This window comes from Schistocerca piceifrons, chromosome 9 (genome assembly GCF_021461385.2).
Source record: "Schistocerca piceifrons isolate TAMUIC-IGC-003096 chromosome 9, iqSchPice1.1, whole genome shotgun sequence".
Classification (NCBI taxonomy): Eukaryota; Metazoa; Arthropoda; class Insecta; order Orthoptera; family Acrididae; genus Schistocerca; species Schistocerca piceifrons.
Window position 1 is genome coordinate 220120762 of NC_060146.1, and position 26819 is coordinate 220147580.

Sequence of the window (26819 nt, forward strand, 5' to 3'; positions counted from 1 at the left end):
TTGGTAAGGCGGGTACCAGGTTGAGATTCATTGGGAGAGTGCTTAGAAAATGTAGTCCATCAACAAAGGAGGTGGCTTACAAAACACTCGTTCGACCTATACTTGAGTATTGCTCATCAGTGTGGGATCCGTACCAGGTCGGGTTGACGGAGGAGATAGAGAAGATCCAAAGAAGAGCGGCGCGTTTCGTCACTGGGTTATTTGGTAACCGTGATAGCGTTACGGAGATGTTTAATAAACTCAAGTGGCAGACTCTGCAAGAGAGGCGCTCTGCATCGCGGTGTAGCTTGCTCGCCAGGTTTCGAGAGGGTGCGTTTCTGGATGAGGTATCGAATATATTGCTTCGCCCTACTTATACTTCCCGAGGAGATCACGAATGTAAAATTAGAGAGATTAGAGCGCGCACGGAGGCTTTCAGACAGTCGTTCTTCCCGCGAACCATACGCGACTGGAACAGGAAAGGGAGGTAATGACAGTGGCACGTAAAGTGCCCTCCGCCACACACCGTTGGGTGGCTTGCGGAGTATCAATGTAGATGTAGATGTAGATGTATACACTCATTTTGGATCCAGATGGCATTCTGCACTCTTTGTGCTTCTGAACTATTCTTCTACCCCATTAGTACAAGATTTTACATTACACTAAACGGCACTACACACCCCTACAATGCGATATTTAGGAGAGGTTGTTAGGGCCGAGAATGGTGAGGCATAGTGCATGAATCTCAGGAAAAGGGCGGCCATATCGTCTTTGTTCTTCTCTTTGATAGGGGCTAAGAGAGGGATGGTCGTCAGGACCTCAGGAAATCCTTTCTGGCTCTTGCTGCTTCATTATTGAAGGACATCCTGATTGGGTGTCTTTCGCTTCCAGAAGGAAGTCTCGGTTGGATGTTTCCCGTTTCTAGAAGGCTGTCGAGGCTAGATGCTCTGCATAGGTGGGTCTCGTTATCATGATGTACAGTTTCTTCTAGTTTGCCTCCTGCCCACATAAACGTATTGTTCGTTTTTTGCATATAGGGCGGCTGCATATACTGTGGCTTGGAAGACATGGTTGTGTATAGGTGGATGAGCAGCCTTCAATCAGCACGTGAGCATTTTGACGTGGAATAGTTGCCCCTCACAGTACTATATAGATATTAGAGCAGCAACATTAGTTACACATGATATAAAAGTATGGGAAGGAAAGAATGACACCTGTCAATGACAAGTTCATTAGAGACAATGCACAAGCTCAGTTATATGAAGGATGGGGGAGCGAAATCAGCTTTTCATATGAACCATCTCAGCGTTCACCTCAAGAGATGTGTGGAAACCACCTCATACCTAATGTAAGAACGGACAGTCTCGCGTCTGTAGCATTGGCTAAAGTGTTTTGGGTTTCCAGATGCGTCAGGTGGTTGAAATGTTAAAATTCCATGAGCTTTTTAGCCATTGTCAAGTGGAACGACTGATGATGGGCTGCTGTGGTTCACCCTTGTATACTCCAGCTGCTGGCTGTGATGTCACCGGTGCTGATGGCATCGTCACGTATGGTCATACACTGACTACACGTCTCGCGATGATTCGATCGCATGCCCCAATGAGCCGCAAGCCACTGTCTCTATCAGGGGTGTTGTTTGTGATATTGGTTTCGATGGCTTCTTATCACCAATAACACTAGAGATGTGATTCTTTTCTCCCGGCGTATTTGATAATCAAAATATCCGCGGGTGTACTGCCGGTCTACAGTGTCCAACGGGCACAATATTTCGGCGATCATACATGTCGCCATCATCAGTTGAACTGACGGACTGAGCTCCTGTGAACGTGCCGGCACGGAGATCCGTACGCTATGGCTACTCAGGGGGAACTGGGTTAGGTCGCGGCGGCGGCCGATTTAAATACCCTCCGCCCGCGGCGCGCTCCCTCCGCCGTCCCCGCGCCACGGTCGCGCGGTGGAAGAGATTGCGACGGCGTCTGAGATGACGTGCGTTCATACACCGTAGCGTGATTTTCCGACAAACAATGTTCAGCGACCGCCGACTTGCTCGGATACATCAGTCGAGTGTGCCTCTGGTGTTCACGGCATCGATCCTCGACGCTACGCATCGTCTGACGAATATACGACTTGCCACATTGACACGGAATGTGGTACACGCCGGCCTTCCTCAAACCGAGGTCATCTTTGGCGCTCCCCACCAGTGCACGAGTTTTATTCGGGGGACAAAACACAGTTCCGACCCGGGGTTTCTTCAAAATGCGGGCGATTTTCCCCGAGAGTGCGCCTGCATATGGAATAAACGCAGTGCCTACCTGCTCCCTCGTGATTTCATCCATCTCCACAGGTTGTGCTGTAGTGGTTGGGCGGAGAGCACGTTGAATCTGCCACTCTGAGTACCCATTTTTTCGAAATACAGTTCTCAGATGTTCTAATTCCTCGGGTAGACTCTCTGCGTCGGAGATAGTGCGCGCCCTATGTACTAGAGTTTTGAGTACCCCATTCCTCTGTGAAGGGTGGTGGCAGCTGTCTGCGTGCAAATGCAGATCAGTGTGCGTTGTCTTCCGATACACCCCGTGACCTAGGGTGCCGTCAGCCCATCTCTTGACCAAGACGTCAAGGAAAGGTAATTTACCCTCCGTTTCAGTCTCCATAGTGAATTTGATGTTGGCGTGTGTGGAGTTTAGATGTGTAAGGAAGTCACACTAGAGATGGTAGTCTGCAGCTCAGTGTGGGGTGGGATCCAGCGATTTCAGGGTTGTAGAGGACCCACCGAACGTGCGGTCGACGTGTGCCCATATATGGCGATTCCTTGAGCACCCGTGACACCACTGCTGGCAGCTAGAGTATATGAGCCTACCAGCAGCCCATCAGCACTGTTTCCACTTGACAATGGCTGAGGAGTGCTGGGTTGAAAGCTCGTGGCATTTAAGCCCAAGAACAGTTTATTGGGACGTGAATGTCTGCCCCCTGAGCAGGGGTGCAGTGTCCTGGCGGCTCACCTGTGGAGGTGTCCATGAGGAGCGCCTCGCTGTAGGAGGGCACGAGCACCGAGTTGTCTCGGCAGCACCACTCCAGGTCGCCGCTGTCCGCCGTGCAGTGGGACAGGCCGCCCCGGGAGCCCAGCCACCGCTGGTCGCAGCCGCCTTCCTGCTGACAGCAGCTCACGCTGCGGGTGTTGTTGTTGTTGTTGTTGTTGTTGTTGTTTGCGGCCGTGACCACGCTGCTGCGGCCGCCCGTCGTGCTCGTCTCGTAGTTGACCCCGAACAGCTTTGTCACCTGCACCAGCCAGACAAAAGGTACCGAGTGGAACTACTGTTTTGCATAGCTGTGTACAATCATTCATTATGTATCATAAATCCATTTTGAGACCTCGACAACATGTAACAGGTGTCGTTTGGTTTTCAAATTTTACTTAAAAAAGTTATATTCCCTGAGCACACATTGTGGGGAGGGCAAATAAATGGAAAATTATTTAGCTGTCTTAAGCTACTTGAAAGCTTTTGACAATGTTGACTGGAATAGTCTCTTTCAAATTCTAAAGGTGGCAGGGGTAAAATACAGGGAGCGAAAGGCTATTTACAATTTGTACAGAAACGAGATGACAGTTATAAGAGTCGAGGGGCATGAAAGGGAAGCAGTGGTTGGGAAAGGAGTGAGACAGGGTTGTAGCCTCTCCCCGGTGTTATTCAATCCGTATATTGAGCAAGCAGTAAAGGAAACAATAGAAAAATTCGCAGTAGGAATTAAAACCCAGGGAGAAAAAACTTTGAGGTTGGCCGATGACATTTTTAATTCTATCAGGCACAGCAAACGACTTAGAAGAGCAGTTGAACGGAATGGACAGTATCTTCAAAGGATGAACATCAGCAAAAGCAAAACGAGGATAATGGAATGCAGTCGAATTAAATCGGGTGATGCTGGGGGAATTAGATTAGGAAATGAGACGCTTAAAGTAGTAAATGAGTTTTGCTACTCGCGGAGCAAATAACTGATGATGGTCGAAGTAGAGAGGATATAAAATGTAGACTGGCAATGACAAGGAAAGCGTTTCTGAAGAAGAGAAATTTGTTAATTGTAGAGATTTAAGTGTCAGGAAGTCGTTTCTGAAAGTATTTCCATGTACGGAAATGAAACGTTGACGATAAATAATTTGGACAAGAAGGGAATATAAGCTTTCGAAATGTGGTGCTGCAGAAGAATGCTGAAGATTAGATGTGTAGATCAGGTAAGTAATGAGGAGGTATTGAACAGAATTGTGGAGAAGAGAAATTTGTGGCACAACTTGACAAGAAGAAGGGACCGGTTGGTAGGACATGTTCTGAGGCATCAACAGATCACAAATTTAGCATTGGAGGGCAGTGTAGAGGGTAAAAATCGTAGAGGGACACCAAGAGATGAATACACTAAGCAGATTCAGAAGGATGTAGGTTGCAGTAGGTACTGGGAGATAAAGAAGCTTGCACAGGATACAGTAGCATGGAGAGCTGCATCAAACCAGTCTCAGGACTGAAGACCACAACAACAACAACAACATGCTACTTGAAAGAGGTGGATACAATATTTAATTCTTTTTTTCATGTTGGCTGTGTGTGCTGCTGAGCCCAGCGTTGTTTTTCACCAGCTTCTGAACACACACAGGTCTTGGGCCAGTGTAGTATCTTTCTACTGTGATGTCTGCATTGTTGTGTGAGGTATACATTTTTGCTGGCAATCCTATGTCCCTCCCCACGAATCCTTCGAAAAGGCAGCCACGGAATGGTGTTTGCCAGTCCATCACTCTCTGTAGGTGTGCAAAACTACAAGCATATGACACATTCCTAGTCCACTGAAGACCTCTAGTTGTGGGAGTGGATGTTAGGGAACGAGGGTCTATGAGGTGCTGTGGAAAGCAAGCCTGTGTTCGGTGGTCTGTAAACCTCCTGCGCCATAATTGCCTGAAACAATGTTCGCATAAATTATGTAGTTCTGCAGGCTTTCATGGCCATCGTCACTGAAGGTTAAATCTTCAAGATTGTTATGCCACATCATGGTCCTTATTTGTTTGTTCTTACACAGTCGACATTTTGAACCCTCTGGTGGGATCTTCTTCAAGTCTTCTTGTGTTCAAAGTTAACTGTACCGCGGTAAAGGAGGAATTTGGAACAGAAAATTGTCATGAGCAGCCACAGATCATTCCTCAGTATACGTGCATAAGAATAGCTGAATCAGTCCAGCTTAATGCCATCGGAAAAGAAACGTGCTCGACTACCACTGTAGACAATGCAGGCGAAGCAGCTACCATCAAACTGCTGATATTATCTGGTCTGACTGAAGAACAACATTGGTTTGCGTTAGCCATTCTGCACCAATTTTAGGATATTTTCAAATCCGGAGACAAGACAGACCCAGCGTCTCCTAGTAAACCATTGTATGAACACTGGGGATCATCCAGCGATTAGCGCTCGTATGGCGTGCCGCCACCTGCACGACGCATAATTCGGGAGTAAGTGGAGAAAATGCTGCAAGATGACATTATGTAACCTTCAGAGAGTCTTTGGTCTTCCCCTGTGGTACTTTTAAAGTAGAAGGACGGCACATGGTGTCGAGTACCGGCGACTGAAGAAAATGATGAAGAAGGATGTCTATCCATTACTGTGAACCGATGACACGATAGACTATTTGAAAGGAGCAAAGTATTTCTCAACTATCGACAGGGTAATGGCTAACAGAACTACAAGGTTTACCAGGAAAAGACAAACTTCATAAAATCTGATTGTTTCCACGAATTCAAAGACATGCCATTTGTACTAGCGCTCCAGCCAGTTTCGTGTGTATGATGGACAACTCAGACATCTGAAAATGACGACATGCCTGGATGACATTTCCGTCATTTAGAATACATATGAAGAAGATGTAAGTCCAGTGGTAACTGTGTTGAAGCGTGTTCACAAGTCTCTGCCTAAATTCGAAAAAGTGACCTTTGTCGCCCAAGAAATAAAAATTTGGGGTATCCAGTTAGTGGCCATGGAGTTCGTCTCAGTCCAGAGAAAATAACAGTCACAGATTTTCCAACTTTCTATCACGGCCATGGTGTGAAAGGTTTCCTCAGAATACGCTCTTACTATCGACGATTCCTAAAGGACCTCTGTAATAAGGTACGTCCCTTGCAAGACCTATTTCAGGGAGACGACAAATTTTACTGAAATGAGATGCAAGAAAGGTCTGTCCTTGTCCTTAGGAGATATTAACATTTTCTTCAGATCTAACATTAAGTGACGAAAATGCTGAGACAGAGCTTTGCCCCAACGCTATCAGTTTTGTGTTATGGGAAGTTCTAGTTCATATTCAGGAAGATGGATATTGTTGTCCAAGTCCCAGAATGAATTACTCTTCAACTGAGAAAGAGTATCTTGTAGTAGTTTCAATCATCAACAATTTATCGCCCTATTTATTTGGCAAACCATTTACCATTGTGATAGGCCACAATTCTCTACGGTGGCTGGTTATCCTGAAGAGTCCATCGGGTCGACTGGCGAGTAAGCACTGAGGATTTAGAAATATGACGTCACATTGGTATATAATACAGTCACAATGATGCCAACTACCTTTCAAATACCCTTTGGAAGAACACAGATGCATGAATGAAATGCCAGGGATCACTGCATTAAAGATTTTTGCTGCATGGAGGGAAGATCGAGCGCTGCTGAAAACCATAGAAGCCTTGAAGAGGGAGGAACCGACCAAAGTAGAATTCCAATTAATATAGAGAACTCATTATACTTGGAGCTATGATCCAATGGGCTGGAAACGGTTGTCTGTTATCATAGCTCAGCTACAGCCAGCTGAGTTGAAGTATTTCCATGTTGCCCGAACATCTGGACACCCAGGATTCGTGAAGACTGGCCAGGTCTCTAATGATCCAATAGACGCTATGTGAGACACTGTAAGGATCGCCAATGGTGCAAGTTCGTGCCATAGTTACCTCTGTGGCATCTGGTACCCTGACCCCTTTGCAGCATCGCCATTCCACCGGATTGAAATCGACCCCATGGAGACACTCCAGAATTCGACGTATAGGAATCAGTGGATAAGAGCGTACACTGAAACTAAAACTGCAAACGAGACTGAGTCTTGAACCCGGGATCTCTGTCTTTACGCGGGGGAGGACTTCACCAGCTGAGATACGCTAGCACGACGCACTTGGACGTGCTATTTCGGAAGTCTCACAGGAGAACTTCTGTGAAGTTTGGAAGCCAGGAGATGAGGTACTGGTGAAAGTGAAGCTGTGAGGACGGGCCGCGCGGGATTAGCCGAGCGGTCTAATGCGCTGCAGTCATGCACCGTGCGGCTGGTCCCGGCGGAGGTTCGAGTCCTCCCTCGGGCATGGGTGTGAGTGTTTGTCCTTAGGATAATTTAGGTTAAGTAGTGTGTAAGCTTAGGGACTGATAACCTTAGCAGTTAAGTCCCATAAGATTTCACACACATTTGAACAGGTCATGAGTCGTGCCGGGGTAGCTCAATCCGTAGAGCCACTGCCTGCGAGAGGCAGAGGTCTTGAGTTCTTGTCTGGGTCCAGCACACATTGTAATCTGCCAGTAAGTGTCATGTCAGTGCACACTCCGTTGCAGAGTGAAACGTCCATTGTGGAGTAGTTTACACTGTGTATCTTACTCTTTACTCAGTCATCAAACCAGGACAGACTGCAGAAGCTGCAAGGCTACTCGCACAGAACATAATTCTTAATCATGGGGGCCCCCTACCCTCCCCTCCCCCTGCCCTCGCACCCCCCACCCCGCTGTGTGATGATCTCTGATCTTGAAAAAAATTCCAGACTAGTATTAGAGGTAATTTCACGTTGCGGCGTCACCTGTAGCATATCAGCTGCCTGTCGACCATAGACCAATGGCCTCACAGAGTGCTTAAACAGGACAACGGCAGTGTAAGTTGACGATGAGCAGACTGAGATACAATAGTGCCGATCGTGACATTCTCACGTAACCGAGCGAATCAAGACCGTCTGGTAAGGTCATCCGAAGATCAGTATCAGTTGCAAAGCGATTTAGAAAATCTTGTTGTATGGTGTGGCAGGTGATCCAGTGTGAGGTGATCCACATGAGTTCCAAAAGAAATCCGTTGGAATTCGATTACTCGCTATAGAGTACGATTCTCAAGGCTGCCAATTCAACTAACTACCTGGGTGTTAAAACTATTAATATTGTGGGGAAGGCGAGCCAAAGGTTGCGTTTCATTGGCAGGACACTTAGAAGATGCAACAAGTCTACTAAAGAGACAGCTTACACTACACTCGTTCGTCCTCTGTTAGAATATTGCTGCGCGGTGTGGAACCTTACCAGGTGGGATTGACGGAGGACATCGAAAGGGTGCAAAGAAGGGCAGCTCATTTTGTATTATCACGTAATAGGGGAGAGAGAGTGGCAGATATGATACGCGAGTTGGGATGGAAGTCATTACAGCAAAGACGTTTTTCGTCGCGGCGAGATCTATTTACGAAATTTCAGTCACCAACTTTGTCTTCCGAATGCGAAAATATTTTGTTGAGCCCAACCTACAGAGGTAGGAGTGATCATCTAAATAAAATAAGAGAAATCAGAGCTGGAACAGAAAGGTTTAGGTGTTCGTTTTTCCCGCGCGCTGTTTGGGAGTGGAACGGTAAGGAGATAATATGATTGTGGTTCGATGAAACCTCTGCCAAGCACTTAGATGTGAATTGCAGAGTAATCATGTAGATGTAGATATAGATGAAGACAGTACAGGCTTCGCACCGTTCGGGAGAACGCAACAACAGTGTATACACTGATCACGATTGAACCGGCTCATATTCAGGATGGCTACGTGGAACACCTCATCAGCAGGAACCAAGAATAAAGACATCTGGCTGGCATACGGACACTGAACGCTCAGAAGCGCCGAGAGCGCTACAGTGCCGGCCGCTGTGGCCGAGCGGTTATAGGCGCTTCAGTCTGGAACCGCGCGACCGCTAGTCGCAGGTTCGAATCCTGCCTCGGGCATGGATGGGTGTGATGTCCTTAGGTTAGTTGGGTTTAAGTACTAAATTCTAGGGGACTGATGACCTCAGCAGTTAAGTTCCATAGTACTCAGAGCCATTTAGAGCGCTACAGTGCCAAGCTCAGCAAGACTTGGTATGGGTTTTTACGCCCATGCTAAAAGTGGGACTTAGGAAAAGTTGTTAAAACGCTACTTACGACCGCATAGTATCCTTCGTGGCTTGTCGGATGTTCCATTCGAAGTCAAGGGTTATGCCCCTTCATCAAGAAGGCAAATGCTTAGAGTCATACGCGTCTCCCCATCTAAGACCCCAAGAGATTTTAACTCTCCGTCCGAACAGGCCTCGGAAGGACCAACGTTACCGACCGACTGCCGTGTCATCCTCAGCCGACAGGCGTCACTGGCTGCGGATATGGAGGGGCACGAGGTCTGCACATCGCTCTCCCAGCCGTTGTCAGTGTACGAGTCAAGTAGCTCCTCAACTGGCCTCACACGGGGTGAGTACAGCCCCCTTGCTAACAGTGGTCGAACGCCTACACGGCCACCCATCCGAATGCTAGCGAAGCTTGATAGCGCTTAATTTGGGTGATCTGACGGGAACCAGTGTTACCATTGCGGCAAGATCGTTGGCCTAAGAGGTTTTGGTGTGACGTAAAGTAAGTGAGTAGTTACACTACACTAGGACCGAAACGGAAGATGACAGAGGCAATATCGAAATATTGAACTAGGGTTTCGAAAAAGACGATCGTGTGAAACCCAGCTCGCGCTATTCGTCCACGAGACACGGGTTCCCAGGCAGATGCCGTGTTTCTTGGCTTCCGCAAGGCGTTCGATACAGTTCCCCACAGTCGTTTAATGAACAAAGTAAGAGCATATGGACTATCAGACCAATTGTGTGATTGGATTGAAGAGTTCCTAGATAACAGAACGCAGCATGTCATTCTCAATGGAGAGAAGTCTTCCGAAGTAAGAGTGATTTCAGGTGTGCCGCAGGGGAGTGTCGTAGGACCGTTGCTATTCACAATATACATAAATGACCTTGTGGATAACATCAGAAGTTCACTGAGGCTTTTTGCGGATGATGCTGTGGTATATTGAGAGGTTGCAACAATGGAAAATTGTACTGAAATGCAGGAGGATCAGCAGCGAATTGACGCATGGTGCAGGGAATGACAATTGAATCTCAATGTAGACAAGTGTAATGTGCTACGAATACATAGAAAGAAACGTACTTTATCATTTAGCTACAATATAGCAGGTCAGCAACTGGAAGCAGTTAATTCCATAAATTATCTGGGAGTACGCATTAGGAGTGATTTAAAATGGAATGATCATATAAAGTTGATCGTCGGTAAAGCAGATACCAGATTGAGATTCATTGGAAGAATCCTAAGTAAATGCAATCCGAAAACTAGGAAGTAGGTTACAGTACGCTTGTTCGCCCACTGCTTGAATACTGCTCAGCGGTGTGGGATCCATACCAGATAGGGTTGATAGAAGAGACAGAGAAGATCCAACGGGAGCAGCGCGCTTCGTTACAGGATCATTTAGTAATCGCGAAAGCGTTACGGAGATGATAGATAAACTCCAGTGGAAGACTCTGCAGGAGAGACGCTCAGTATCTCGGTACGGGCTTTTGTTGAAGTTTCAAGAACATACCTTCACCGAGGAGTCAGGCAGCCGGCCGGTGTGGCCGTGCGGTTAAAGGCGCTTCAGTCTGGAACCGTGTGACCGCTCCGGTCGCAGGTTCGAATCCTGCCTGGGGCTTGGATGTGTGTGATGTCCTTAGGTTAGTTAGGTTTAATTAGTTCTAAGTTCTAGGCGACTGATGACCTCAGAAGTTAAGTCGCATAGTGCTCAGAGCCATTTGAACCGTTTTGAGGAGTCAAGCAGTATATTGCTCTCTCCTACGTATATCTCGCGAAGGGACCGTGAGGATAAAATCAGAGAGATTAGAGCCCACACAGAGGCATACCGACAATCTTTCTTTCCACGAACAATACGAGACTGGAATAGAAGGGAGAACCGACAGAGGTACTCAAAGTACCCTCCGCCACACACCGTCAGGTGGCTTGCGTAGTATGGATGTAGATGTAGATAATCGGATATTGTTTGACGGCGGAAGATAGTAACACGGTCCCTCCTTCCAATCACCGTACGAACGCAGAAATGGCTCATTTTGAGGCAAGAGATCGTGGGATAGAAAATCAAGTACAGTCGCTAACTGGTGAAAGGCATCTGGATCAGATGAGTTACCTGCAAGATTCTACAGAGATTATGCGAAGTCATCTTGTTCCCCTTTTAACATCAAATTGTGGTATGTCGCTGGAGCAACGAAAGGTGCCTAGCGCTGGAAAAAAAGCGCAGGTTACTCCGGTTTATAAGGGTGGGTCGTACGTCAAATACACGTAATTATAGGCCTACATCGGAAACATCAGTGTCTTGTAGAATTAAGTGACGTATTTATGCTCAGATGGTATGACGGTTTTCTAGAACAAAATCCTTCTGCATAAAAATCAACGCGGGCTTCGCAAACAGAGATCTTGCGCGACTCAGCTCGCTCTGCTCCTCCGTGAAGCCCCGTAGCGCCGCAGACATCGGCGCTCGCATCGCTGCACTGTTTCTTCACTTCAGAAACCATTAGACACAGTTCCGCACTGTCGTTTAGTGAAAAATCTAGAAGCTTACCGAGTATCGGTCCAGATTTTAGACAGGATTGAAAACTTTCTAGCAGATTTGACTTAATACGTCGCTGTTATAAGAACAAAATCGATAAATGTAACCGTCCTGCATTGCAGTTCGGTGAAAAAAACAAAACAAAAAAAAACACAAGCTTACTGAGTATGGGACCAGATTTGTGACACGATTCAAGATATCCTTCCACACGTAACTTAACACGCCGCTCTCATATGAACAAAATCGATAAATGTAAAGGTAATTTGCAGAGTAACACAAGGAAATGTGATAGGACCGTTACCATTTACAATATATATAAATTATCTAGTAGATAGTGTCGGAAGATCCACAGTACTGTGCGCAAAAAGAGCGGTTGTCTATACGAAGGCAGCAACGCCGAGAAGACTGCAGCGATTTTCAAAAGGCCCTGCAGACGGTAGGTGAACGCTGTAGCCACTGAACGTAAATAAAATATATAACGAAATGTGCTTCCGTAAGAGAAGAAATCCACGACTGCACAAGTACTATATTGATGATAAATTGCTGGAATCAGAAGCAAGTATAAAATATCTAGGAGTAACCAGGTGACAATTACTAACTATATTAAAAAAAACGTAAATTAGTTACAGACTACGGCGTGTACGCGCTTTGTTGAACATGTAAACGCCACTACAGATATTTGGATTTAGGTTATGACATGTTCGATATGCCTGCCATCGTTGGCGATGATGCGGCGCTCGCGAATAGCGAAATTCTAACTGGCCCTCTGAAGTGTCGGAACATCGATGCTGTCGATGACCTCCTGAATGGCTGTTTTCAGCTCAGCAGTGGTTTTGTGGTTGTTGCTGGACATCTTGTCTCTAATGCAGCCTCACGAGAAGGAATCGCATGTGTTCAGACCCGGTGAATATGGTGGCCAATCGAGGCGCATGCCAGTGGCCTCTAGGTTCCCCAGAGCCAGAATGCGGTCCCCAAAGTGCTCCTACAGAACATCAAACACTCTCCTGCTTCGATGGGGTCCAGTTTCAACTTGCATGAACCACATCTTGTCGAAATCGAGGTCGGCCTGGATAATGGGAATGAAATCATCTTTCAAAACTTTCACGTACCGTTCTGTAGTCACCGTGCATCAACGAATATCGCACCGATGATTTCGTGACTGGACACTGCACGCCACGCAGTCATCCGTTGAGGATGAAGACACATCGCGATCGCGAAATAGAGATTCTCAGTCCCCAAAACGATCAAATTTTGCTTATTGACGAACCCATCCAACTGAAAGTGGGCTACACCAAACCGTACTAACACTACTGATCCTCATCATACCCGTCGGCCAACCGTGCAGTTTTAACGTCCTTACGCAAACCGTTCAGGAGTTCTGACGATTTCATTTCATTTCATACAGTTCAATAATTGTCAAACTGTAGGAAAAGCAGACTGAGATTCATTGGCAGATTTTAAGGAAATGCAATTTATCCACGAAAGAAGAGGGTTAGAAACAATTGTTCTGAGACCATTACCAAAGAGGATTTGTAGGAGAGACAGAGGACGTCCAACTAAGAGCCTCGAGTTACGTCACGGGATGGTTGACTCGCCGCGAGAGCGTTACAGAGCTGGTCATCAAATTCCAGTCGCAGACGCTACAAGAGATGTGCTGCTCCTGACGAGGAAGTTTAATATTTAAATTTCCGGAAAACACTTTCCGGGAAGAGTCGTACAACATATTACTTCTCCCACGTAAGTCCCGCGAAACGACGACTATAAAATTCGAGTAGTTGGAGATAACACAGACGTTTGCCAACAATTATTCTTCCCAAGCGCCATTTTCGAATGCAGCCGGGAAGGGGAGTACACACGTAGATACGTGTAGAATGTAGACGGAGCCGTGCAATAGTCCGGAGGTGCACGTCGACCAAGAGGCCTCTCGTTCAGAGAAACTGGAGAACCGCTCGATGATGGCAAATCGTCGCCGCGATGGGCCACGCCCAAATGCTCCATAGTGATGACATTGTGATAACGCGACCGGACCGCAAGGATCCTCCAGCTATGAGATGTAGTGTGCTGTAGTCAGCTCAAAGACAACTCCCGGTCGCTGTTTCTCCAGGCGGGGGAGCGATGCCCCGAGGCCTGGTGCGTGCCATGTAGAGCAGCAAACAGGGACCCAAGCTGCCATGCTGCGGGTAGCCAGTTCAAATTCCGTCACCACCAAATACTGTTAGTTAATATTCACCATTTCTAGAAAGTTCTTGATGTCTCTTATGTTTGTAATGTTTACTTATTCTGTAATGTCCGATGTATAAATAGCATCATTCTCCGTCATGGAGGCAGTTCTGTTCAGTCTGTTGACTGGTGTCCCTAATAAACGTGTTTTCACTGCAAAGTGTTGCACTTCGTTGACGACCATAGTTTCGGATTTGGGCTACGTTGTGATTAGGAATGCAAAGCGATAAGGAATGGAGCGAGCACGTAATGTAAGTTTTGGGTGACCGTTCTTCTATACCGCCGGAGTTTTCTGGACACCCGCCATGTCGGATTAAAGGAAGACATCAAAATAATTCAGAGGCGCGCTGTTAGTCTTGTTCCTGGTTGGTTGGATCAACGCACGAGTTTTACGGAAATGCTTCGTGAAGTAAAATGGCGATCCCAGGATGGAAGAAGTGCTTTTCGCCAAACACCATTGAAAACTTTTACAGAACCGCCATTTGCGACAGACCGTACTACGATTCTACTGCCATAAACGTACATCTACATGATTACTCAGCAATTCACGGTTAAGTGCCTAGCAGAGGCTTCATTGAACCCCCTTCAGGACAATTTCTCCTCCGTTCTGCTCTCGAACGGCTGGCGGGAAAGAAAAGAACATTTAAATCTTTCTGTGCGAGCACTGATTTCTTTTACTTTATCATGATGATAGCATCTCCCTATCTAGGTGGACGCCAACGAAATATTTTCACAGTCTGAGGAGAACGTCAGTAATTGAAATTTCACGAGAAGATACTGCCACAGCGAAAAACGCCCTTGTTTTACTGATCACCACCCCAGTTCGCGGATCATGTTCGTAGTCCCCCCCCCCCCACCATACGTCCTATGTCGTCATAAAACAAAACTAGCTGCCGTTCTTTGAACTTTTTCGATATTTTCCGTCAGTCCCATATGATGCGGAACACAAACTGCACATTTCTCCAGAAGAGAGCGGACAAGCATGGTGCAAGTAGACTTGCTACATTATCTTTCTTCCAATAAATCACTGTCTTTGGTTTCCTTTCCCCACCATATTATCTAGGTGATCGTTCCAATTTAAGTTACTCGTAACTGTAATTCCTAAATATTTTGTTTAATTCACAGGCTTTACACTAGTGTGATTTATCGTGCAACCGAAATTCAGGGGATTTATTTTAGTACTCACGTCGATGACTTCACACATTTCATTGTTTAGAGTCAATTGCCTCTTTTCGCACCATACAGACATCTTGCCTAAATCATTTTCCATTTGGTTTTAATCATTTGATGACTTTACAAGATGTTAAATGACAGCATCATCTGCAAACAAACAAACAAACAAGGAGCGCCCCTCAGATTATGTCCTATGTCGTTTATGCTGATCAGGAATGACAGAGAGGGCCTATAACGCTTCCTCCGGGAACGTCATATATTATTTGTACTTTACACACTGACTTTCCGGCAATTACTACGAACTGCGACCTTTTTGACAGGAAATCACGAACACAGTCCAACAATTGAGGCGTTCTCCGTAGGCGCGCAATTTGATTAGAAGTCGCTTGCGAGTGACTGTGTCAAAAAAATTTCCCGAAATCTAAAAATATAGAATGAATTAGACATACCCCGTCGATAGCACTCATTACTTCGTGAGAAAAACGAGTAATTGTGTTTGGCAGAAACGATATTTTCTGAATCCGTGCTGACTATTTGCCAAGAAATTGTTTTCTTCGTGGCAGTTCATGACGTTCCAAAATCCTACTGCAAATCGACATTACTGATACGGGTCTGTAATTCAGCAGTTACTCCTGTCTCCTTCCTTGGGTAATGGTGTGACTGGCGCAACTTTCCACTCTATAGGTACGCATCTTCCAACGAGGAAGCGATTGTATATGATTGCTGCGTGTGTAGCTGTTGTATCACCGTACTCTGAATGGAACCTGACTAGTATATAACCTGGCCCGAAAGCCTTGCCCTTATTAAGTGATTTAAGCAGCTTTCCTACATCGAGGATATCTACTTCTGACTTTCTCATGTTGGTAATTGTTCTAGATTCGATTTCTACAACATTTACTTCGTCTGCTTTGGTGAATGAGTTTCGAAAAATCGTTTTTAGTAGCTCTGCTTTAGTGGCACTGTCATCAGTGACGTCACCATTGTTGTCGCGCAGTGAAAATACCGCCGCTGGTGTTCTTTATATATGGTCAGAATCTCTTTGCGTTTTCTACCAAATTTCCACACAGAGTTTCGTTTTGGAAACCATTAAAAGCATCTCGCATTGAAGTTCGTGCTAAATTTCGAGCTTCTGCAAAACTTCGCGTCTTGGGGGGTTACGTGTTCTTTTAAATTTGGCATGTTTTTTTCGTTGCTCTCTGCAGCAGTGTTCTCACCTGTTTTGTGTACCATGGGGGATCAGTACCACCTCTTATTAATTTATTTGTTTTGCGTCTCTCAATTGCCGTCGATACTATTTCTTTGAATTCAAACCACATCTGGTTTTCGCTTACATATATAAGAAGGAGTAGAGACCCTCTCTCAGAAATGCGTCAAGCGAATTTTTATATGCTTTTTTCGTAGATTTACGTTCCGTTTATTTTTAGTGGGTGTGGACGTTACGGTGGTTGGACGAAAATATGCATGAAATGCAGAAGCCTGCAGCTTGCGCTGCCGTACTTGGTCACGAATGGTAGACGTGCGTTGTCGTAAATACGTTGCAAGTTTCAGTTGACGTCAGAACTGTGTTGTGTGCAGTTATGAATGTGTTATGGAGGAGCTAAACGAATTAGAATGTGGGCAAGTTGTTTGTGATTCCATAACCAAGGCAGTCGGAGTGGCTCGTATTTCAAGAGACAACAAACCGAAGATTTATAACGCGTACAGAAAAATTGAAAAATTATCGTCTGCTACGTCACAAAGAGGACAGAAGTGCATCTAGAATCATCGTGGAAGGCGGTCATTGAAGAGGATTGCGACAAAAAAGTGAGGACGAAAGCTGAGAAAGCCACTGCGCAACTGAATGTTGCATCCGTGAACCCTGTCGGCACCAAAATAACACGAAGGGAGGCCCATAACCTGGCAACAGTAGGGCGAACTGGAATTGTAAAACCACTCATTAGTGATGCAAATGACCGTCAACAGGGCTGACTGGTTTAAACTAGTTACTGGCCGCGCGGGATTAGCCGAGCGGTCTCGGGTGCTGCAGTCATGGACTGTGCGGCTGGTCCCGGCGGAGGTTCGAGTCTTCCCTCGGGCATGGGTGTGTGTGTTTGTCCTTAGGGTAGTTCAGGTTAAGTAGTGTGTAAGCTTGGGGACTGATGACCTTAGCAGTTAAGTCCCATAAAATTTCACACACATTTGAACATTTTTGAACTAGTTACTGCCCGCCAACCATGTGGAGCACGTGTTGGTCTCACCGCGGACTTCTAGACTGAGCCACACACAACTGATTTCATCAAAGTGTACGGGCCTGAAGATGGCATTGACGCAACGTCGAAACTAGTAGCGAAGTAAATATAAAATCTTAAGTACAGCTGGAGGAGTTACATTTTTAATAAGAATCATACCAGCTGTGTCCCACCTTCATCCAGTTTAAATATGGATGTACGAAGAATAACAGGAAAATGTAGCGCCGATACAACGTGGGCTATGCAGCAATTTAAGGATGTCAGTTGGTTAGAAGAGTCTTGTTTCGCACTGTATGAAATTTCGGGTGTAGTTTACGTCGGAAGAGTGAAACATGGTGCAGGTTGGGTACAGATTTGGGCGGCCATGTGGTGGTACTGAATGGGCTCCATGGTTAGTCCAAGGATGATGTGACCACTTTGCCCGATCGGGACCATCCCAAGCTACAATGTTCCATCCCCACTAGTGTTCCAAGACAATGGAGCCACTGTTCACACAGGTTGCATCGTCGAAGACTGCCTTTTTGATCTCTGGGCTAAAGTACCACATTTCCCGTGGATACCACAGTCCCCAGATATCAAAATTATTGAGTCTTTGTAGTCTCCTTTGGAGAAAAAGGGCGTGGTCACTATACGATCTTGGTAACCTGAACTTGTGACAATTTTTCAAGAATAATGGTATCAGACTCCGTTGGAAACCACACAGGACCTATATTTATCTGTTTCAATGCGATGGAAGCTGTTTTCAATGCCAACTGTTTTCCTACATCATCACGGACTGTGCGGCTGGTCCCGGCGGAGGTTCGAGTCCTCCCTCGGGCAGGGTGTGTGTGTTTGTCAGTAGGATAATTTATGTTAAGCAGTGTGTAAACTTAAGGACTGATGACCTTAGCAGTTAAGTCCCATAAGATTTCACACACATTTGAAAATTTTTTCCTACACCATATTCGACAAAGAGAATGCAAAAGATTGTGCTTAATATTTCAGACAATGTCGGAAAGCGAGAAAATTTTAGTGACTGGGGTAAAATCACAGCGCGAATCCCACAGGTTTCACATTTGGGTCCAGTCCTTTTCCCGATATATGTGAATGACTATCCACTTATTATTCAACATGAAAAACTGGTAGTTTTTGTAGAGGATACTAGTGTTATAACAAATCCCATTAGAGAGAAGACTACAGAAGAGTTAGTAAATGATATTTCTCAAATAACTATTGAGTGGTACCATGAAAATGGCTTCTTCAGTTCTGTACAACAAATAGTGTCGTACCAGCAATTGATATATCACATGAGCAGGAGTCAGTAAGTAGGCCAGAATGCTCCAAATTTGTAGATGCACATACTGATGAAACCTGAGCTGAAGAAGCATATTACTGAGCTTCTCATCAGTGAAGTTCAGCTACTTTCGCTCTTCGTATGACTGCTTATAAAATTTATCAACCTCCTGACATATTTTGCACATTTCCACTCAATAATGTGGTACGAAATAATTTTCTGGGGTAATTCACCACTTAGAAAGAAAGTATTCATTCCACAAAAATGAGCAGTAAGAAAAATAATTATATGTTGTTCACTCACAGACGTCATGTAGGTACCTCTTCACGGAGCTAGGCATTTTAACTGCACGGTCACAATACATTTCTTCGCTGATGAAATTCGTCATAAATAATCCATCACAATTTGAGAAGAACAGTGACGCACCCACCTAAACAGTAGAGAAAAAAATGAGCTTACCGTTAAAGCTTGCAACGGCTCAAAGAGAAGTTCAATACGCGGCAATAAAAATTTTTTATCATTTGTCCAATAACATAAAATGTCTGACAGCTATCGAAGCAAGTTTTAAGTCTCATATAAAACTGTTCGTTCTGGACAACTCCTTCTATTTCATTGAAGAATTTCTACTTAAAAACTGGTAGTCAATAAAAGAAAGTACTTTTAATTGTAGTTGTATGAGTAGGAATAAAATAATGTGTTCATTAATGTTAACACTAATCATGTATACATATTCTGGAAATTGGTTCGTTCCACATCAGTTCGATAAACAATCATTCAAATGATCTATGAACATGCAACTTACTAACTATTAGGCGTGTGTTGTGTTTTTGTCGTTTCCTGTATTTTGTCCATACCAGAAATTCTAGAATATGGACTGTTATTACAAGGTAGAGAAAATAGGGCTCGTATTGCAGTATGCAGACAGTCATTTTTCCCTCGCTCCATTTGCAAATGGAACAGGAAAGGAAATGACTCGTAGTAATATAAGGTACCCTCCGCCATGCACCTAATGGTGGGTTGTGGAGAACGTGTGTAGGTGTAGATGTAGACTCTTCATCCAGGATGACACACTACGTCCGCCTCTCAGAAAATTCTCACACCAATCGCAAAGGATGCTATACGTCCGACATGATGGAACTTTCTTCAGAAAGGGTGGACGGGATGCTGAATTAAAGTCTTTTCGGATCCACCGAAGGAATGTGGTTTACTTCACCAGGACCCTGGACGCAGAAGGATATTTTCTTCCAGATTGGTGAACGTTTTAGAGATGTGAATATTCAACAGTGCTCTCTTATAAATGGTCGTGAGCCTACAGGAAAGTCCTTATTTTATAGACGAGCGTGACTTTACTTCTTTTCAGCTCACATTTTACATTAACTGCTTCAGTTTAGGCATTGCTACCGAGCGAGGTGGCGCAGTGGTTAGACACTGGACTCGCATTCGGGAGGACGACGGTTCAATCCCGCGTCCGCGGCCATCCTGATTTAGGTTTACCGTGATTTTCCTGAATCGCTCCAGGCAAATGCCGGGATGGTTCCTTTGCAAGGGCACGGCCAACTTCCTGCCCCGTCCCTCCCTAATCCGATGAGACCGATGACCTCGCTGTCTGGTCTCCTCCCCCAAAAACAACCCCCAACCTCAGGCATTGCTGCGTCACCTGAAACACTGAAAGTTTGTCGGCAGAAATCGTCTGTACCTCTCGTACATGTTGCAGTAAAATCTGTTCACGCAGCCTTAAAAACCCACTGGCTGTAGTCGCGAGCCTATTTCCCGGGCAGCAGTTGCGACGTCATGTCACCGAATCGCGGCGCCCACGAGAATATGGGCCTCGTAACGAACTTGTGACGTCACACTAGGCAGCTTGTCGGGCGCACTTGGAGAACTCTCGGCTCCGTTGCAGAGCCCACGGCGAATGAATACGTAACTGAAATGGTTCCCACTATAGGTCTTGATTCTGTGGTGTGCTGTCGACAGCTTGCACGCATTTAAACGCGCAGTCAAGAATTATCAAAATCGCTCCCCGCCAGAAACGGCTGTATGTCTCTCGTATGAAGAGCTGCAGTGTCACGTGGTGTGACGTACGCGCCATGGCATGTCTGCCTCGAGGGCCTCGACTGAATCGGTGCATCGCTTTGCTGCAGTTGACGCTTCCCGTTGGGAGCGTGCGGTTTCGAATTTGCCTTACGTGCCACGTCGGTTTCCGCGATCCACGCTAGTGGATTCATATTTCATCGCGCTCGCTGTTTCTTCACCTTAGACTTCTGCCAGCGAAAAGTAAGCCAAGCTACCGTCTATAAAACATCTATTGAAGGGGAACCGTTCTGTCGATCTGAGATATTTAGATGTTTCGATAATACAAGAGACCAAATTTAGAAAAAGATCCTTATCTGCTTCTCGCTTAGCTCCACTGACCTTCCCTCATCGAGTTTCCTAGTGAAAGGTGTACTTTATACAAGGCATTGTATAGGTAAATAAAATGTGCGGGGTTGTCGTCCCATATCCCCACACAACCATTTTTAATTAAATACTACTTAAAGAATTTTTTTTCGGTAGTTACTCTCCCGCAGTTTCTTAGAAACTTTAGCATCAGGCGAGAGTGAGTGATGTGAATAAAACGACAAAGTAAGGTTGCTTTCCTTTTTCTGGGCCATAATATAAGGTTGCCGAGCGGAAAGAGGTAAGCGTGTATAAATAAATCAGCGTCAGCAAGTTTCTTTACGTAACGTGTTTATCGTTGTTACCGAAAAACTCGAAAAGTTCTTGACGGAATTACTTCAAACTTGTACGCGATACTCTGATAAACGTTCGGATGGACATAGGCTGTATATCTTTTTGATATATACGGTATATAGTCATATATACGTACTACATACAGAGGAAAGGTTGTAAGTAAAAATTCGATCTATTTCAGATTTTTACACCAGACCCTAATAAACGTTGGGACGGGCATAGGTTACGTATCTTTCGAATACAAACGTTGTGTTACATTTGTACATTACTTTGTATAAAATATAAACTTTATTAGGAAACTCGACGAAGGAAGATTCATTTTAAGTCCGGATACGAGACTATAACGACCTGTAGCATATTACGATATGTCGTGAAAGAAACGCGTAGTCATAAAATTTAATCACTACTGAAACAAAATATGATTCTAGTTATTACAGAAGCATTGCAAGTTTACATAATACCGGACAACATACGATATAATTACGAAAATTTCCGTAATTTTTACCGACTATGTAGTGCTGTTTCATCACAGCGTCCTTGGTGTATTACTCTAACTAAAACAATTCACTATTTTCAAAATAGACATGAAATGGCTTATCCTGTTTGTAACGTTGGTTGACGAACAAGTCTTGTATGATATCACGCTTTTCAATAACACACATGTATTTTATATAGAAAGTAACCAAACAGTATCTCTATCAATAGATAATCCGTCATAAACTTTGTCTGTATAACGTTCAAACAAAATTTTTTTGTCTTATTTTAGTACCTCGTTATCGTCTAGCCCATTTTCTGGCTAGTCATTTACATAATATTAGTTTGCTGTGCTCTATTAGTAGTACTCTTTATGTTGACCATTATCAATTACTAATATTTTACTGTCAAATTATTTAATTTGGCCGACTACTATAAACTAGTGTCGCTACGTCACACGCTAAAGTTTCGCTTATTTTATGAAATATTTTATCTTATTGATAATAATTCCAAGAAACGAGCTCGGGGGGATGCACGACACGGATGAATGAAAGCGCGTCAGAAAGAAGTTCGTAATATTGCTTCAACTATGTTATCTGTAATTAGAGGTTTTCTAACATTGAAAGTCGGCCAAGAGACGAGCTTTAAGTGATTTACAGTTGCTAGTCTGTGTGCTGGCACGTACTATGATAGTTTTACTTATATATCAAATGGTTCAAATGGTGCTGAGCACTATGGGATTTAACATCTGAGGTCATCAGTCCCCTAGAACTTAGAACTACTTAAACCTAACCAACCTAAGGACATCACACCCATCCATACCCGAGGCAGGATTCGAACCTGCGACCGTAGCGGTCGCTCGGTTCGAGACTGAAGCCCCTAGAACCGCTCGGCCACACCGGCTGGCACCTACATATCACAAGAGATTTTTTTTTATTCTCTCTCTCTCTCTCTCTCTCTCTCTCTCTCTCTCTCTCTCCCCCTCCCCCCCCCCCTCTCCCGACTTAAGCTGCAACTCCGCCTCCCTTATCGAAATACTACGGTTTAATTATAAGGCAATCGCGTCTTTCGAACGATGATAATTTACAACCAGGGACGAAACCATGCACAAAATTAATAACTACTGATAACAACGATCCTCTACAATAAAATGCGATGTCCATTGATTCGTTTATTGATCTTCAGACAACGGAACACAGCTGACAAAGGCCTTCTCACTCAAGCTGATGCAGCATAATTTACAAATGAAAAATCGATTTATGTGAGAGAAGGCACTGTTTGTACCTGCACGAGGTATGAAAGAGCGGTGCATTGGCCGAGCTGCCGGTACTCAGGTGATTACTGTGGAAAGCTTTGCGACGTGATTGTGGCCGCACGATGTGACTCGACAGACGTCGAGCACAGGAATGGTAGTTGGAGTTAGACACAAAAGACGTTCCAATTAGGAAATCGTTAGGGAATTCACTGTTCCAAGTTCCACAGTGTAAAGAGTGTGCCCGGAATACTGTATTTCAGGCATCACCTCTCACCGCGGACGACGCAGCGGCCGATGGTCTTCACTTAGCGACTGAGAGCACCGGAGTTTGCGTATAGTTGTCAGTGCTAACAGACAAGAACACCGCAGAAATCAATGTGGGACGTACGACAAACGTATCCGTTTGGACGGTGCGGCGGAATCTAACGTTAATGGGCTATGACAGCAGTCAGATGAATCGAGATTTCAGTTGGTAAGAGGTGATATTTGGGCAAGTGTGGCGCTTATCCCACGGAGCCGTGGACCAGAGTTGTCAACAAGGAACTCTGCAAGCTGGAGGTGGCTCCAAAATGGTGTCGACGGTGTTTACATGGAATGGACAGCGTCCTGTGGTCCACGAAATGGCTATTTTCGGCTACTTGTAGAGCATTTACAGCCATTCGTGGACTTCACGTTCCCAAAAAAAACGATGGAATTTTCATGGATGAGAATACGCCATCTCACCGGACCGCAAGTATTAACAATTGGATCGACGAACATTCTGGGCAATATGAACAAGTGATTTTACAACCCAGATAGCCCGACTTGAATCTCATCGAACATTTATGGCACCTAATCGAGAGGTCAGCTCGTACACAAGGTCCTGCACCGCACCGCTTTAGCACTTATGGATGGCTGTAGAGGGGGCATGGGTCAAGATTTCTGCAGAGGACTTACGGCGACGTGTTCAGTCGATGCCACGTAGAGTTGCTGCTCTACGCTGGTAAAAGGAGGTCCGGCACGACCCTAGGAGGCGTCCCGCGACTTTTGTCACCCAGTGCACGTTATTCATCTTGCGGGTGTGCAGGCTCATAGCGAGTATTCTCAGAAATCGCTAAGTTGTTATTTATCCCGGTAAATTTACTTCTGCTCAACTTGAAAGACGGAGCGATTTGGTGCAGTGTCTGGACTCGAATTCAGGACGACGACAGTTCAGATCAGCGTCCGGCCATCCCGAATTAGATTTTCTGTGATTTCCCTAAGCCGTTCCAGGTAAACGACGGGAGGGTTCCTCTGAAACGGAAGGGCCGATTTCCTTCCCCATCCTCGAATCAATCCGAGCTTGTGCTCCAATGACCTCGATGTCAACGGTACCTTAAACCTTACTCTTACTTCTTTACTTCCAGCAAGAAAAATTTCCTATCACCGTGCCCGTCCTTGTCAGAGTTTTGCGCATATTCCCTCCCTTGCCGATATCAACATTCGCCTGTAGCGCCACATCTCGAATGCTTCGATTATCTTCTATTCCGGTTTTCCCACAATCCATGTTTCACTACCATACAACGCTCAGAAATTCTCGGATATTTATTCCTCAATACCTATGTTTCATGCTAGTAGGCGTCTTGGGCAGGAATGCTCCTTTTTTGCCGGTGCTAGTCTGGTTTTGATGTCCTCCTTGCTCCGTCATGTTAGCAGAGGTCCTTAACTTCATCAACTTCTCGATCACGAATTGTGATATTAAATTTCTCACTGTCCTCGTTTCTCTCACCTTTCGTTTCCCCTATATTTCTTCAATTTGCTCTCAGTCCATATTCTGTAGTCGTTAGTGTTCATTCCATTCAGCATATCATGTAATTCTTCTTCACTTTCACTCGGGATAGCAATGTCATCAGCGAATTGTATCATTGATCTCCTTTCACCCTGAATTTTAATTCCACTCCTGAACCTTTCTTTTATTTCCATCTTTGCTTCTTCAATGTACAGATTGACCAGTAGTTGCGAAACCTACATCTGTGCCTTACACGCTTTTTAATCCGAGACTTCGTTCTTGGTCGTTCACTCTTACTATTTCCTCTTGGTTCTTGTAAATATTGTATATTACCCGTCTCTCCTTATAACTTACCCCTATCTTCTTCAGAATTTCGAACATCTTGCACCATTTTATATTATTGAACACCTTTTATAGGTTGACAAATTCTATGAACCTTTCTTGATTTCTCTTTAATCTTGCTTCCATCATCAACCTCGATGTCAGAATTGCCTCTCTGGTGCCTTTCCTTTCCTAAAGTCAAACTGATCGTCATCTAACACATCTTCAATTTTCTTTTATATTCGTCTGTATATTATTCTTGTGAGCTACTTGGACGTTGAGTTGTTAAGCTGATTGTACCAAAATTCTCGCACGTGTCAGCTCTTGCAATCTTTGGAATTGCATGGATGATGTTTTTCCGAAAATCAGATGGTATATCGCCAGTCTCATTCTACACACCAACGCGTTGCTTTGTTGCTACTTGCTCCGGGGGCCTTAAGTGTACTGTCTCCACCTGTTCGCTCTCTCCTCTGTATTTAACAGTAGAATTTCCATTGCATTCTTAATGCTGCCGCCCTTGATTTCAATTTCACCCAAGGTCCCTCTGACTTTTCTACATGCCGAGTCAATCTTTCCGCCAAGCAATTCTTTCTCCATTCCTTCACATTTTTCATGCAGTTGTTTCGCTTCAGGTATCCTGCACTTCCTATTTATTTCATTCCTACCCGACTTTTATTTCTGTATTCCAGAATTTTTCTGTACATTGTTGTACGACGTCCTTTCGTCGATCAGCTGAAATATTTCTTCTGTTACACGTAGTTTCTTCGCATTTGCCTTCTTTGTCCTACGCCTGTCTCCCCACCTTGTGTGATTATCCTTTGAAGAGATGTCAGTTCGTCTTCAACTGAGCTGCCCACTGACCAGTTCATTACCGCAGTATCCGTAGCCTCAGAAAACTCGAAGTGTACCTCTTCATTCTTAGCAGCTCCGCACCCCATTTCTTTGAGTCTATGTTCTCCCTGACTATTCTGTTAAACTTCAGCCTATTCTTCGTCTTGACTAAATTTTGATCTGAGCCTATATCTTCTCTGGGGTGTGTCTTACAATCTCTGCCTGATCAACATGTAATCTAACTATAATGTTTCCGTATCTGCCGTCCTTTCCCAAGTGTACCACCTCTTCTGGTTCTTGAAGAGAGTATACGATATTACTAACTGATGCAGAACTCAATTAGTCTTTCTCCTCTCTCATTCCTATGGTCAAGCCCATATTCTCCTGTAACCTTCTCCTCCACTCCCTCACCTAGAACCGCATTCCAGTCCCCCATGACTACTACATTTTCATCTCCCTTTACGTACTGAATTACTCATTCAATATACTCATGTACTTTCTCTCTTGTTTATCCTCTGCTGGCAACGTCGGCTTGTAAACCTAAACTATAGTTGTCGGAGTTGGTTTGCTGTCGAGTCTGAAATGAACAACCCTATCGCTGAACTGTTCACAGTAACTCATTCTCTGCCCTACTTTCTTATTCGTAACGAATCCTACTCCAATTACACCATTTTCTGCTGCTGTTGATATTACCCCATACTCATCTGACCAGAAATCTTTGTCTTCTTTCCATTTCATTTCAATGGTCCCCACTACATCTACATTGAGTGTAAGTATTTCCCATTTCAGATTTTCTATCTTCTTTACCACTATCAAAATTCTGATATTCTGTTCCCCGACTTGTAGAATGTTACCCCCTCCTTTATTATTTTTCAATCTTTTTCTCATGCTCACCTCTCCATTGGC

At 44.8% G+C, this 26819-nt stretch overlaps 1 protein-coding gene across 1 annotated transcript in view; it reads right to left on the bottom strand.

The window, feature by feature from the left end:
- Positions 1-26819, bottom strand: part of LOC124716879 (transmembrane protein 151B-like) — a 250030-nt gene that overhangs the window by 32271 nt on the left and 190940 nt on the right. Inside the window, exon 6 of the mRNA XM_047243431.1 lies at positions 2979-3255. Coding sequence (XP_047099387.1) covers positions 2979-3255 — 277 coding nt within the window. The remainder of the gene's footprint in view (positions 1-2978; positions 3256-26819) is intronic.